We start from the raw sequence: 13,397 nt of genomic DNA, 5'->3' as shown, positions 1-13,397 counted from the left end.
GCACTCTGAAAAAGACTCTTATTCTACAAACAGATAATATAGCCATAGAGCAGTCTGACAAAAGATGCTAATTGTACACAAAAATTAACAATAGCCACAGAGCAGTCTGAATACAGATGCTCATGGTGCGTGCAGTTAATAAAGTCATGTATTAATTTGACAAAGGATGATATTTGTACAAACAGTTAATAGTCGCATGCTGACTGGAAAAATCATCTCAATAAAGCTGTCACCCTAGGTACCTCTCATCGTCTGAACTCTCAAACAAATTGTGAAGACGGCAAATTTAGAATAAAATACAACGGAGTCAAGAAGAGCCAACCTGTGACCTTGGACCTGACCTTCCCTCCCTCTCGTCCCTTGCCACGACCGAACATTAAAATCTATCAGCGTGTAGTGCACGCCTTTTACGCTACCTTTATAAGTATGAGCCCATTCCCACTCATGCACACCTTAGGCATTTCAATAGATGCGGACTGATTGTTGGTGTTGTTGTTGTTGTTGTTGTAGGGTTTAACGCCATATTTCATCACACAATAGGCTATACATGGCGGCCAGTATTAATGGTGGAGGAAGAACCCGGGAAATCCCCGGAAAGAAACACCGACCCACGAGAAGCTACTGGAAAGCTTTCTCACATACCCACATTGGCCGAATCCGAAACTCGAACCCACGCAGACAGAGGTGAGATGGCAGTGATCCGTACGGAAAGCGCTTTAGACCCCTGATGCGGACTGAAAAGTTGAGTGTGTGTTAGGTCTATTCCCACTCTCTTCAAAGCCATAGATTCAGACAGTTAGGGACTAATCTTAATCCCACTGCCTGACGGCTTCAATTAAACAGTGCTCCTTGAGCACATAAAAGCCTGGGGGGAAGTGGCTCGAATTCCTTTCCCCATGAGTAATTAAACAGCCTGCTGTGAAGGCATAAAACTGGTACATGCACGGCTGTGCAAAAACCACTTTAATCCAAAGTAAGCATGTAGGTAAGTTACTATGAAAGAAAGAGCTTCAGCTACGATTTCAGCTTATTTTGGATTGGCATGGTATCAGAGAAAGAGCTTAGCTACGAATTCGATTGATTTCCAATTGGCATTACATCACAGAAAGAGCTTAGCTACGAATTCGATTGATTTCGAATTGGCATTACATCACAGAAAGGGCTTAGCTACGAATTCGGCTGATTTCTAATCGGCATCAAGCTACTCGGGTCGTATTTCAACTTTTGGAAAACTTTAGCATTAAAAGAGGAAACACTATGTTCATTGTTTGGTTAATTATTTTTGTATGATAATGCGTTAAGTATATGTATTCCGGTGAATAATGCCAATATTTTCTGGTTTTCTGTATTAATTTTGAGTAATTTCTGTTGTCCACTAATTACTTTCTCCCTAGTCGAGCCAGTGTGCATTATGCTTACTGGTCTTTCTGATAAAATTATTCCTGGCATCCCACTCAAAGTTTCCCTGCCTATTATATCAATAGTGAAGCTAGAAATGATAGACTTCAGTGTCAACAGTTGTTGTTTTTTTTCTTATCAAAATGCTCTCTGCTGTCAGCATAATTGCTTTCCCTGTGTGGCAACTATTGCATAAACTTCATCATCCACTTTTATTTACAGCTTTTAGAGAATCACTTACGTAACAATTAACATACACAAACAAATTCATCTACTATAAGGTAATGATCACTTAATTTCTAGGGGTGGGATTGGTGGTCAGAGATTATCGTTCAAGTCTAAGATATTTTATTTTATTTTCTCGCAAAAAAAATTAATTTCCCTAATATAATTGCGGGCGTACTGTGTGATACGTATTGCGTCATGTTCAGAAGAACAAACTATTTTGTGGTTCTCAGCTCTAGTTGGAACAGTATGCCACTATCCATAAGATTATTTCTGATATTTTGATGTTTTATAGCATAGAGAAACTGTATTAAGATAGGCGCTTATATATCTATTTACAGTTCTATGCGTACGAAATTATTTCTGTCGCTTCTACGACCTACTGTTAACTTTCTCTACATGAGACCGTGCTGCTTAGTTTGAATGCATCTTTCATCACTTATGTATACTAGTGTTTGTATTTATTTGTTTATTTGCTTTTTTATAAAGTTTAATTATCGTGATCAGTATATTTATTATAATTAATTATTATATCTATCATGCAATCTTCAATGGCAGGAAAGGAATATAAAATATGGCGATGCTAAAGTATAGACAATTTTAATTTGGTACATAAGGTCATTCACAGAGACCACTACACTAGGTCGCTCAAATAGAACACTACACAAGATCGCTCATAGAGACTACTACACAATGTCATTCACAGAGACAACTACACTAGGTCATTCACAGAGACCACTACACTAGGTCGCTCAAATAGAACACTACACAAGATCGCTCATAGAGACTACTACACAATGTCATTCACAGAGACCACTACACTAGGTCGCTCAAACAGAACACTACACAAGATCGCTCATAGAGACTACTACAAAATGTCATTAACAGAGTCCACTACACTAGGTCGCTCAAATAGAACACTACACAAGATCGCTCATAGAGACTACTACACAATGTCATTCACAGAGACAACTACACTAGGTCATTCACAGAGACCACTACACTAGGTCGCTCAAATAGAACACTACACAAGATCGCTCTTTGAGACTACTACACAATGTCATTCACAGAGACCAATACACAAAGCCATTCATAGAGACCACTACACTAGATCGTTCATACAGATCAATATGACGGTCATCCATAGAGACCACTATACAAGGTCTTTCACAGATCGTTCAGAGACCAGTACAGAAGGTCGTTCATAGGGACCATTACGCAATGTCATTCATAGAGACCACTACACATGGTCGTTCACAGACACCACAACAGAAGGTCTCTCAAATAGACCACTCTACAAGGTCGTTCATCGGGACCACTATGCAATGTCATTCATAGAGGACACTACAAATGGATCTTTCACAGAAACCACTACAGAAGGTTGTTCATAGAGACCATTACACTAGATCGTTCATGGAGACACTACACAACGTCATTCACAAAGACCACTACACAAGGTCGTTCATAGAGACCACTACACATGGTCATTCATAGAGACTGCTACAGGAGGTCGTTCATAGAGACCACTACACTAGATCGTCCAAAAAGACCACTACAAAAGGTCATTCATAGAGACCACTACAGAAGGTCGTTCATAGAGACAAATGCACATAAATATTATTCATTTTAATGCATGCAAACAGTTTGTCCCAAAAGTAACTGCCAGAAAATAATTTATAAATTAGATAAAATAGTTAACGAAGTCGACAAAGTGGCATTTATTTTTAGAAGACAAACCAGTTTCTCTATAAAATGTGTAGCTTATATAACGTATTTTGTTTAAATTCGGAAGATGAGTGCCAAATATAATTAAGAAGCTGTTATGTATAATCTGCAGAAAAAGAAACAGGATGTATATCAAAGCGATTTTGCTGCCTTTTGTACTATATTTTTAAGTGTACGGGAATGTTGTGACACGGTGTGATTTCTAATATGAAGTCGTATGTCTTATAATTTTAAGTGGTATAACTCAACTAGGCAGGGGGCGGGATAGAGAGCCATACACACGAGTAAATCAACAGACTCATTATAACATTGGATGTGTTGAATTCTCTTCTTGTGCTGATTTGCTACATACACTACAACAGTCGCAGCTATCTGTCACTGTTTATTTTTATAATGCAAGCAACGAGTCTGATCTTCCTTTTGCTTTGCCCGAAACTATGGATGGTGGAATTCACAGCTGCAGTCATGCTAGAAGATGCGGAAAAAAGCGACGTTAGTGCCGTACGTTTGCGTCTGGAGGAAGAGAAAGAGAAACGTATTCTTCTAAACAATGACGTTGAGGTGCTTATGCTGAAAGTAGCCAGATTGGAACGTCAAATGACCCAAGTCTTACAGAACAATAAGGAGGGTAAGCACTCTTAACGAATATAACTATCCAAAGTTTCCTGTTTGTCATATCATAAACTAATATTGAGGTGTGAAATCGTTTCCACTTGACAGCATACATAGTTTTGTGATATGCTCATTTTTTTCTCTGTTAAATTTACATTGTCAGAATCATTCAGTATTTTACGATATTGCACACCTTCATATTGCATTTACGTGCATAAAGGAACTACTTTATATTGTAAACAAACAATAGACGCAGACGCCAGCACTTTTGATTTGTAAACAAATCATGTACACTCGAATAGTAGGCGCTTTACGTTTTGGTTGATGAAATTTGTTTCTTAACGAAGTAAACCAAATGTTTCGTGGAGTGCCACATCCCATCTGCGTTGGCACATTCCGCGCTAATTTTTTTGATACAATGTTTTGGATTTAGGCTAGCTGTACAGTAGACACCAGAAAGGGTCCTTACAAATAACATACCATTGATGTGATGTGATTTTGATTTTTAACGTAGCTTTAACAATTTTTCAGTCATATCACTACGATGTGATGTCTAGCACTGGGGCATCATGCCGCAGACATGTAGCATGATGTCCTACCCAGTCACATTATCCTGACACCTGGCTGACCAGTCCTAACACTAACCTCTTAATGCTGAGCGCCAAGCGAGGCAGCTGTTAGTATCATTTTTGTAAGTCTTTCGTATGACTCGGCCGGGGATAGAACCCACGACCTCCCGCATCCGAGGCGGACGCTCTAACCACTAGGCCACCGGAGCGGTGCATACAAGTGACAAGACATAAACTGTCTTCTTTAGCTGGTAATAAGAATGGCAAAATACAATATAATTACAGTTTTACATCCTGAATTTCCTCAAAATATACTTTCTTAGTTCTGCAAATATGAATTACACGAGCCATATCATAGGTTCTCAATCTTGATTACACATTTCGAAATTGTACTGTTATTTCGAATATAAGTGCAATTACATCAGCCTTACTGAACTCAAAATGAAATAAGCATTAAATTCCACAGCGTCTTTTTGATAATTGCAATTGAAAGACTCCATATTTTCCCCCATTATGATTTCAAACATACAATGACGGAAACAGAAACTCATTTGCAGATGTCAACACGCTTCTCCCTCGCTTCTTCAATCCGATGTATTTCATGTGGAATTGTCACATATAAACCCAGTCCATAATCACGAAATTTCGTAGAATGGACAAAAATACCAAATTCTATTCATTCCAGATCAAATGGAATACTTGTTGCAAAGCGCATTCATTCACAATATGACAACAAAATTCAATTTTAAGCAGACAAAAACGCCATATTCTTTCGGAACTTATGTCTAGCACGCGACTAAGTTCAAATTTATCTGGGCGGAGTTATGTGCGCATTTATAATGTTGTTGTTGTGTAATGATGAATCTGCGCTTGTGTATTTAGTTTAGAATACGGCATAGATTCAGTTACTTTGTTTCTTGTAGTGTATTTTGTTTATATAATTAAGCCTTAGGTAGAATAAGAAAATGAGCATATAATAAAAAGGTTACTGCATTTGTATGGGAAAATATGAACTCGTTTTGTCGGATGGATATACTTCACTAAGGTCGTTCATATTTTCCCATAGAAATGCAGTAACCTATAAATATAAGTGGAACGAGTTATTATAAACTAATGTTGAGAAACTCCTTTTGCCAGATTCTTTAATTCATTCTAGCGTTCATCGAAGAAAAACTGAAACTAGTTGGGTATCTGTTTCAAATCATTAGAAAATTTTGACTTAATTGTAAACCAGTATTCTCGATCTGGTTGACCTCTTGGTACTATTATTCGTTAAAAGACTGGTCAGGTCTGATTCTAAGTTATTACTCGTAGAATGTACAGTTTCTCAGTTACACAAACAACCATCGCTGTAAGTCAATTAGCTTTAATGATTGTCTGAAAGATTCTTGGCAATTAACATGTATCACACCTACAAGTTAAAAGAAAACATAGGTTTCAAATGACTGGGACATTCACTTCTGTAACAGTCTCCATTAATATTACTCTCTCTCTCTCTCTCTCTCTCTCTCTCTCTCTCTCTTCCAAGATCATGTTCTTTAAATGCATACTTTTATTTAATATATGTACTATCGCCACATTCGAATTTTTTTTTTTTTGGCAGTAATTTGAAAATCGCTCTTTGTAACAACAATGCAAGAAATATTCCAAGGTGAAAGGAGGTTTATTTAGTTAAGTGCCATATCTGTACATGGATATGGAACTAATACGACAGCTTATACCACAATATCGGACAAATAAGAAAAATTGGCTTCATATATTAGAAGTCGGTCACTTTCGTTACCACGTGTGCATTACGGAAACCAATAATTTTACAGACACTATAATAAATACTTTTAGATTTAAAAAATAAAAGAAACCGTTGGGAGTGTCTCTAAAAAATTTAGCTGTATTAGTTAAAAGTAATTAGTTTGAAACATGCATTCCATAATATGTTTGAAACATACATATATCACTGAGAAGTGTCAGTTTCTTTCTATCTCTAGGAGATAGAGTCCACCTACGAAGGAAGTCCCAAGGTGCCCCTTAAATATCAACGGAGGGTTCATGTCAAGACGGTATATAGAGTGGACGTTATGACCCACATGTGTATAATTTTACGGCATGTGTTCTGCTTGAATTCCTTTATTTAGTCGCGAGTTTCTCGAAATCGGTTCGACGAAATTTCTGTGAACTTTTTCTACTGTTAGAAAAAAAAGGCTTATTTCGAAACAGTATGAGAGGCGTTGAAATCAAAATCATCTAAGTAAGTGTCCCATGAGTACATACTATTTATACAGTTTATTAATATTTGCGTGTTTTTCATACTCGGTACCACCCCACCCCCCAGGTGCCCCTTATATTGCTGTTTCGTTTTCACGAAGTTTGCCAGGACTTCCTTCGTAGGTGGATTCTTATCTCCTAGAAATTAAATATGGAGGGTTCATGTCAAGACGGTATATAGAGTGGACGTAATGTCCATTGTCAGAACTCGCTAAAGAGGAGATGTAGAGGCCCAACTATATACGTAAGGTGTAATCTGATTGCATGTGTTTTGCCCTCCCCATTGAACGAAATGTAAAATCCGAACAAACTAGAGTGCGCAGTTAAGCGCTAAATACGAGCAGACGATAGCAAAGAAAGAAATGGACAATTTTATTGTGCCATGGTAAAATTAGATTAGTAGCGTAGATACTGCTAATTGTCTAAATGTAAAATTGTGTTCAATATTTTATACTCTCTCGAATTTGTTTGGATCTTACCTTTCGGTCAATGGTGAAATCGAAGACTGTCCGAATACAAAATCGCACTTCTATTTGGGTTGTTATCCAGACGTCAAGATCGGCGAACAATTGTTGCATTTTCTCCATTATATCACAAATTGAACGAAGTGTGAAGAGTTGTTTTGAAAATTGAACTGTTCTTGATTACGACTGACCTAAGTTGGAAATTAGCAGATGCAATTAGGATAAACTAGCAGTGTTGGAACTACCGAGGGGTGCGGACCAGTGTCTTCCCTTGTGTTATATTATTACAGGTTAGAACCCCCATCCCTTGATTTTCTTGGCAACGAGCCCCGTGTTTCTGACTATATTTCCCCCCCCCCCCCCACCCTCTCACGCACATTGATTCTGTCGAGTACGATGACTTCGTCTACTACTACAATAAGCTTATGCATGTAGCATTTTTAAAACGGAATTAAAATTAGAACATTATTTGTTAAAACACGCATTTAATAAGGTGTTTTTATTCATTTCCTATTTAATATACACTGTACGGCTAAATATACATTGTTACTGAAAGTAGCGAGAAAGAAGCTTCGATCATCACATGAATGGACTGGCGCAGTGGCATCATTGTGATCCATAGTACTGACGTCATAGTCCAAGAATGACATTTTTGTGCGACTTATCAATGAAATTGATGGTTTACTTTCTAGTACTATACAGCGTAAGCTGGAGACAATATAATAGTATACAACTTAGACTGGTACGACGTCTTTTTGTAGACGGGTTTTCGAACGTTGCATGAAGTTATACAAGTATAACATGTGTAGTAATAAGGTTTCAAGATTACTTCTGTTTGTCACTCAGTTCACGTACGTGTCAAATATATGACATATGCTTACAAATGTGGTACACACACATGACAATAAGAAACTCAGCCCTTGCAGTCTTACGAACTGCTGATTCACCTCTGAATCAAGAAGATGGGAATGGGATTAAAATGGTAGGAGTAGTTTTCAAAAAGGGTATTTCGCTGATTGCTGAGCTGACTTTTTTATATATATCAAATTCAGATGTTTTATATTCATCACAATTTTCTATTATTACTAGTAAACAAAGTCAAATTTTACATTACATCAGTACACATTCATATATCTTACAAAATGCAAAGATAAGTATTTAATCTGTGAATCAACAAAAACAGTACACGGTGTAGTATAATGTACAAATTAGGTACTGTCAGGCAATGTGTAAAGTGGCTAAAAATGGCATAACATACATGTTTTGAAAGGCAGAAACGAGGCATATCCCTGTAATTCTAAAACCAGGATAGAACGTGTATACCGTACAATTTTGGTCATGGTTAACAAATGCGATAAGTATACATCCCGAATAAATTACCCTAGAAATCGGAAAAGTGTACCGCAGTCACTAACAAAAAATACGATGGTTTCTAGCAACTGTGAAACTTTTGCAATCCATACATACATCTTGCATTCGATTAAACTTGTTCGATCTAGCTACCGTTTCATTATTCAAGAGTCAAGAGGATAATATAAAGACATTATAATCCAAACATGGAATAGATCATACATTATTTAAATATGTAGATATATATTTGTGCTGTAAAAAGTACTACATACAATTTTCTATAGCATCTGTAAATGCCTTCATATTTAAAATATTTACTTAAAGTTCAAATGATTTAAATATTTCTATTATTGGACACATCATATCGATGTCACCTTGCATATAGATTAAGTTCAAAGTGTTAAGAAACGTTTTAAATAATTGTAACGGATATCATGAAGCTTGCTGTCTAGTACAACATGTTCGACACTAAAAAATTTTACTCACAAACAATATCAGACAGAAATACAGCTAAGTCGGCTTACGTACGTTGTAGAAACAAATTATTCTTTCAGGTAACCCAAATGGTGCCAATTTGGGCAGTAGGTCTGTGAAAAGTAAGCGAATAACATATCCTTTGTCTATTTATATTCAGAAAAAAAGTGCTAGAAATTCAGGTTCCGTGAATTCACTATTTTCATCAGGTACCAATATTCGTGAATTTCATGATTTCAACAAACTGGGAATTGAGATATATAGAAGAATGATCTTTCCGTGAAAAATGCTGGACCCATTCCCCAATTCGGTAAACTTAAAATCTGACAATTATTATTTTCCGCGAAAGCCCGAAAATTTCTCAAAAAAATAAAATGATTCACAGTATATGAAGATTTGGAATAACAATTACATGACTGACAGATCTGGGAGATACCGTGTTTCAAGGCTTTTAAAAGACGGATGCTAAATAGAGGTTTTCTTTACATTTTAGAGGTTTTCCGTTATCAACAGGCTGTTTGCTTTTAATCTGGAAAAGTCCAAAATTTCTGAAGTGTTTTCATTTATCTCCAGTGTCTTGAAAAATACAGTTAGGCTGCGATTGCCATACTCTGTAGGCGAAAATCAAAATTACAGGTGTTTCTATCTCGCCGGATTTAAGATGTAAGAAAATGTGCAGTGTTCTAAATTTCCAGTATTTTCCTGACATTTTTTATTTAATTTAAGTAGGGTGTTACGTCTATTTGTGGCGTTGGATTTAAGTGAGCCCTTATTTAATAGCAAAATCAGAGAAATTGTGTTTGAATATATGGCCAGGAAAGAAATACAGTACTTAATCGATGATGCAGTTTAAGAAGTGCTACATTTAACATTGGCTCTCAAATATATAAAACTAATGTGTAAATTGTCCATCATTAAGCTCGACCAACCATTACCGTCAAGTAGATGTAGAAATGTTAGTACTTGCGTACGGTGAATGAAATCATTTCGCATTGTAATGTTTATTCATATTATTTTATATGTCGAAATCACAAGAGCGGTTGTACAGTTAACATAAGTTCAGGATAGGTTGGGTGATAGAAATAGAATCAACGGTAACGAGGATTATCGCATTGATGGTTCCTAAAAATCGATTCGATCAGTGCAAGTCTTATGTTTGCGTACTACAGACGATGGCAGTCTATTATGGACGGCAGAGCTTAATTAGCTATGTTATTCCTGAAGAAAGTATGAGGAACATAAAACAATCATCGTCTTTGTGAGTAGCAGAAGTTTGTAATGCCAATTAATCTAACATCATTCGGAAAAAGAAACAAAAATACGAAACAAAGTAAGCAAATAAATAAATAATTATCCCATACGTTACATTGATTTGCCATGTAATGTGGAGGGGGGGGGGCCGAAACGATTGGAAATCATAAAAAAGTTGTCAACAAACACATTTTAGTTTTTAAAAAGAAAAGATAAAACTTCACCCAATGAACTAAAACTTGACCCAATGAACTAAATTGAAGATCGTGTCAAATTCATAGATGTTCATGACGCAACTATATGAGAGTAACATGACGCTTCGTAGTTTTCATTGCGTCGCGCTGCTGTCACGCAGTAGCTTATTGTTGACACTCCTTAGCCCCATCCCAGCACATAGAGCTGGTTAGGACTTAGAAGTGACACCATTAAACCTTTACACCTTTAGGCTCGTTCTCGATATGCTTCAGTGCGAGATACATGCCGATGATTTTCCGATTAGAGTATATGTCAGGGAGTATGCATTTTTTATCGTTCTCATCGGTACCTTCAAAATGATTTGAGTCGTGTTATGTATTGTCTATTAACTTTTGTTATTTTATTTTAACTGTATTGTTGTTGTTTTCTAGTTACTTAATATTTAAATTTTACAACACAAAGGATAATTTCTATGGCAATGTTACAGTCTGTACAAATGGAGGATTGACGGGAGCCAACCGCTATCAGTGCCCCTCCAACTATACATTCCACACGCCGCTTAATCTCTGTTTCCGACTGTCCAAAGAAAAACAGACGTGGGAGACTGCGAGACAAATCTGTGAGTTGGAGGGAAGCCACCTTGCCAAGGTTAACAGCACCGAAATTCATCTATATCTCAAGGAACAGATAAAGATCAATCGATACAGTAAGTCACTCACTTATTTAGTTCTGTTTTTTTAAAAATTTTATTTTAATACATTATTGACTCATTCTAGACCTAAAGAAGTATCTTGGTCTAAATAACATATTGGACTATATAAAAAGGCCGAAACCTTTATAACAGAAACTGCAAGTATCGTCAGAAAATGTCATCACTTCGTTATCATATGTGCAGGGTATTCGAATGTACTCGAAAGTACTTTCGCCTCATTGTTTTACTGTTTTATTAAATAGAAATTCAGTATTCCTCATCACGTGATGAACATGATACTACACATGTGCTTATCTGAAGGCTTGTAAAATATAGAATGTCTTCATATGGTTGGATACATTTCATTTGATGTTAGATCTTTTGTACGATTCCTTATACGTGTATATGAATTTAGGTTGAATTTGGCGCTTTTCGAGCTCATTAATATATAATAGTCCCGATGCGCCCTTTCTCGTGTCGTAAGAGAAGAATAGTGGAGGCATGAACCATAACGGCTCAGTGATTAGCCTGCAGGTTCGATCCTACCATTGGATAAGCTCTGATCGGCTGACGTGATGCGTCCTTCGAGAATGTACTTTACTTCAATACTAAATACTTGCACTCAGTTACCTTCTTGTGTTGTTTTGTCGTATTTGACAAATCGAATGTTACGTTAGTGGTCAGTTCAAATAAGAGATAAATATCATACAACTTGTTATATAAATATAATTTCAAATGAACAATGGTGTACCTTGTGGATGAAAAAGGATTACATTTTTCAAGGAAGGGTAGTGTGTAGTCATATGATCCTTTCTCTATGACTTTCACTCATGAAATTGTAAAATAGATCTTTCCCTTTCGAGGCATACTAGAACGAAAAAAAGAGAAAAGTAAGCTTGTTCTATGATTTACGTCACATACAAGTATAGAATTATTTCATTTAAAGATCAATAGCAAACACTCTTTGCGTCAGTCTATGCAAAATATTGTGTGCAAGGAGTTATCTTGCTATCTTGTGTTTTGTTTATTTTAGATGGTCGAATGGTATGAAAATATGAATGTCTCTTTTTGATTATCATTTAACTATCATGAACAAGTGTCCTTACTGTATTTTAGATTTTAAACGGCACTCATAAATCAATGTGAAAAATTCGCTACATGCGAATAAGGTTTTTATTTAGAATGTCAAGAATGGACAACAATCGTAAAAAAACTTATCAAATCTCTTTTACATTTCAGTTCCTAAAGGTTCACATGTGTTTATCGGTGGAAATGACCACGAGGAAGAAGGAATCTGGAGATGGGCTGACCGCGAACTCATCGACATGAAAAGTCCCGTTTGGCACTCTGGCGAACCAAATGGCGGAAGAACTGAGAATTGCATGCTTCTGTATGGAGACGTTGATTATCTTGTAGCAGATGCTGCTTGCTCCTGGATGATGTATTATATTTGTCAAATTGGATAGAAAAAATGATTTTCATGATGTGGTTGCAATCTCTTGCAAAACTAAGTTCTTTGCTTCTATTGGTTCGGTCAGTTTATATGAAAGAATGCATTCAGTTAAAAAAACAAAGGACAAAAACTACTGCTGTTTAAATGTATCGTCACAATTAATGCAGATATTAAACCCAAGACACCGTTCTTATCTCTTTATGAACGTTCACATGTCTTCCATTAATCCGTTAATTAGTTTCTCGTCCTTCCTTGTGTTCGTCACGTTTTCATCTAAATCATTTAGCAGATTCATGTAATAATGTTCAAACTTGCCTATTTTCCGAAATCATTATTTGTAGCTATGACCAATTTGGTTGATGAAGATTGGATTGGTGATTTTTGTAATTTAATGGTGTATGTCACCGATGCGTAAAGTAGGTGTAGTGTTAAATTTTGACCCTCGTTGAATTCTGACCCTCCGGGTCTGCTTTTAACGTTGAAAGTTGACCCAGGGTCAGTTCTTAACGTTGAATTTTTATTTTCACAGTCGTTGAAAACTGATCGCAGCGTTGAATTTTGATCAGATTTCCGGGTCATTTTTTAACGGATATTGTTTTAAGTTATGCATACATGGGTTTATGAATCGTCAATAAGGAAATGCTTAGTATGTATAAAATCAACAAAAGCAATGTAATGCAGTACATGTAGTAATGAAATTATGAATATAGTTATCTTCCATATTTGAA

General features: G+C 36.3%; 1 protein-coding gene across 1 annotated transcript; it reads left to right on the top strand.

Moving 5' to 3' along the window:
• The first annotated feature begins 3,541 nt into the window (after window positions 1–3,541).
• On the top strand, window positions 3,542–12,858 carry LOC149807226 (C-type lectin-like). The gene is made up of 3 exons (XM_089963777.1): window positions 3,542–3,976; window positions 11,013–11,231; window positions 12,456–12,858. The coding sequence occupies exons 1-3, from the start codon at window positions 3,742–3,744 to the stop codon at window positions 12,680–12,682; spliced, it is 681 nt and encodes a 226-aa protein (XP_089819903.1). The 5' UTR covers window positions 3,542–3,741; the 3' UTR covers window positions 12,683–12,858.
• The last annotated feature ends 539 nt before the right edge of the window (window positions 12,859–13,397 follow it).

The sequence above is a fragment of the Sinohyriopsis cumingii genome, chromosome 1 (genome assembly GCF_028554795.1).
Source record: "Sinohyriopsis cumingii isolate HCF-2022 chromosome 1, ASM2855479v2, whole genome shotgun sequence".
Classification (NCBI taxonomy): domain Eukaryota; kingdom Metazoa; phylum Mollusca; class Bivalvia; order Unionida; family Unionidae; genus Sinohyriopsis; species Sinohyriopsis cumingii.
This window is presented reverse-complemented; position numbering and strand designations above follow the sequence as displayed.

Excerpts from the sequence above, each read along its gene's own strand:
- LOC149807226 (XM_089963777.1), top strand. The coding sequence starts at position 3,742 with ATGCAAGCAACGAGTCTGATCTTCCTTTTGCTTTGCCCGAAACTATGG. Across the intron at positions 3,977-11,012 it reads CTTACAGAACAATAAGGAGG|TCTGTACAAATGGAGGATTG; the intron begins GTAAGCACTCTT and ends GCAATGTTACAG. Across the intron at positions 11,232-12,455 it reads GATAAAGATCAATCGATACA|TTCCTAAAGGTTCACATGTG; the intron begins GTAAGTCACTCA and ends TTTACATTTCAG.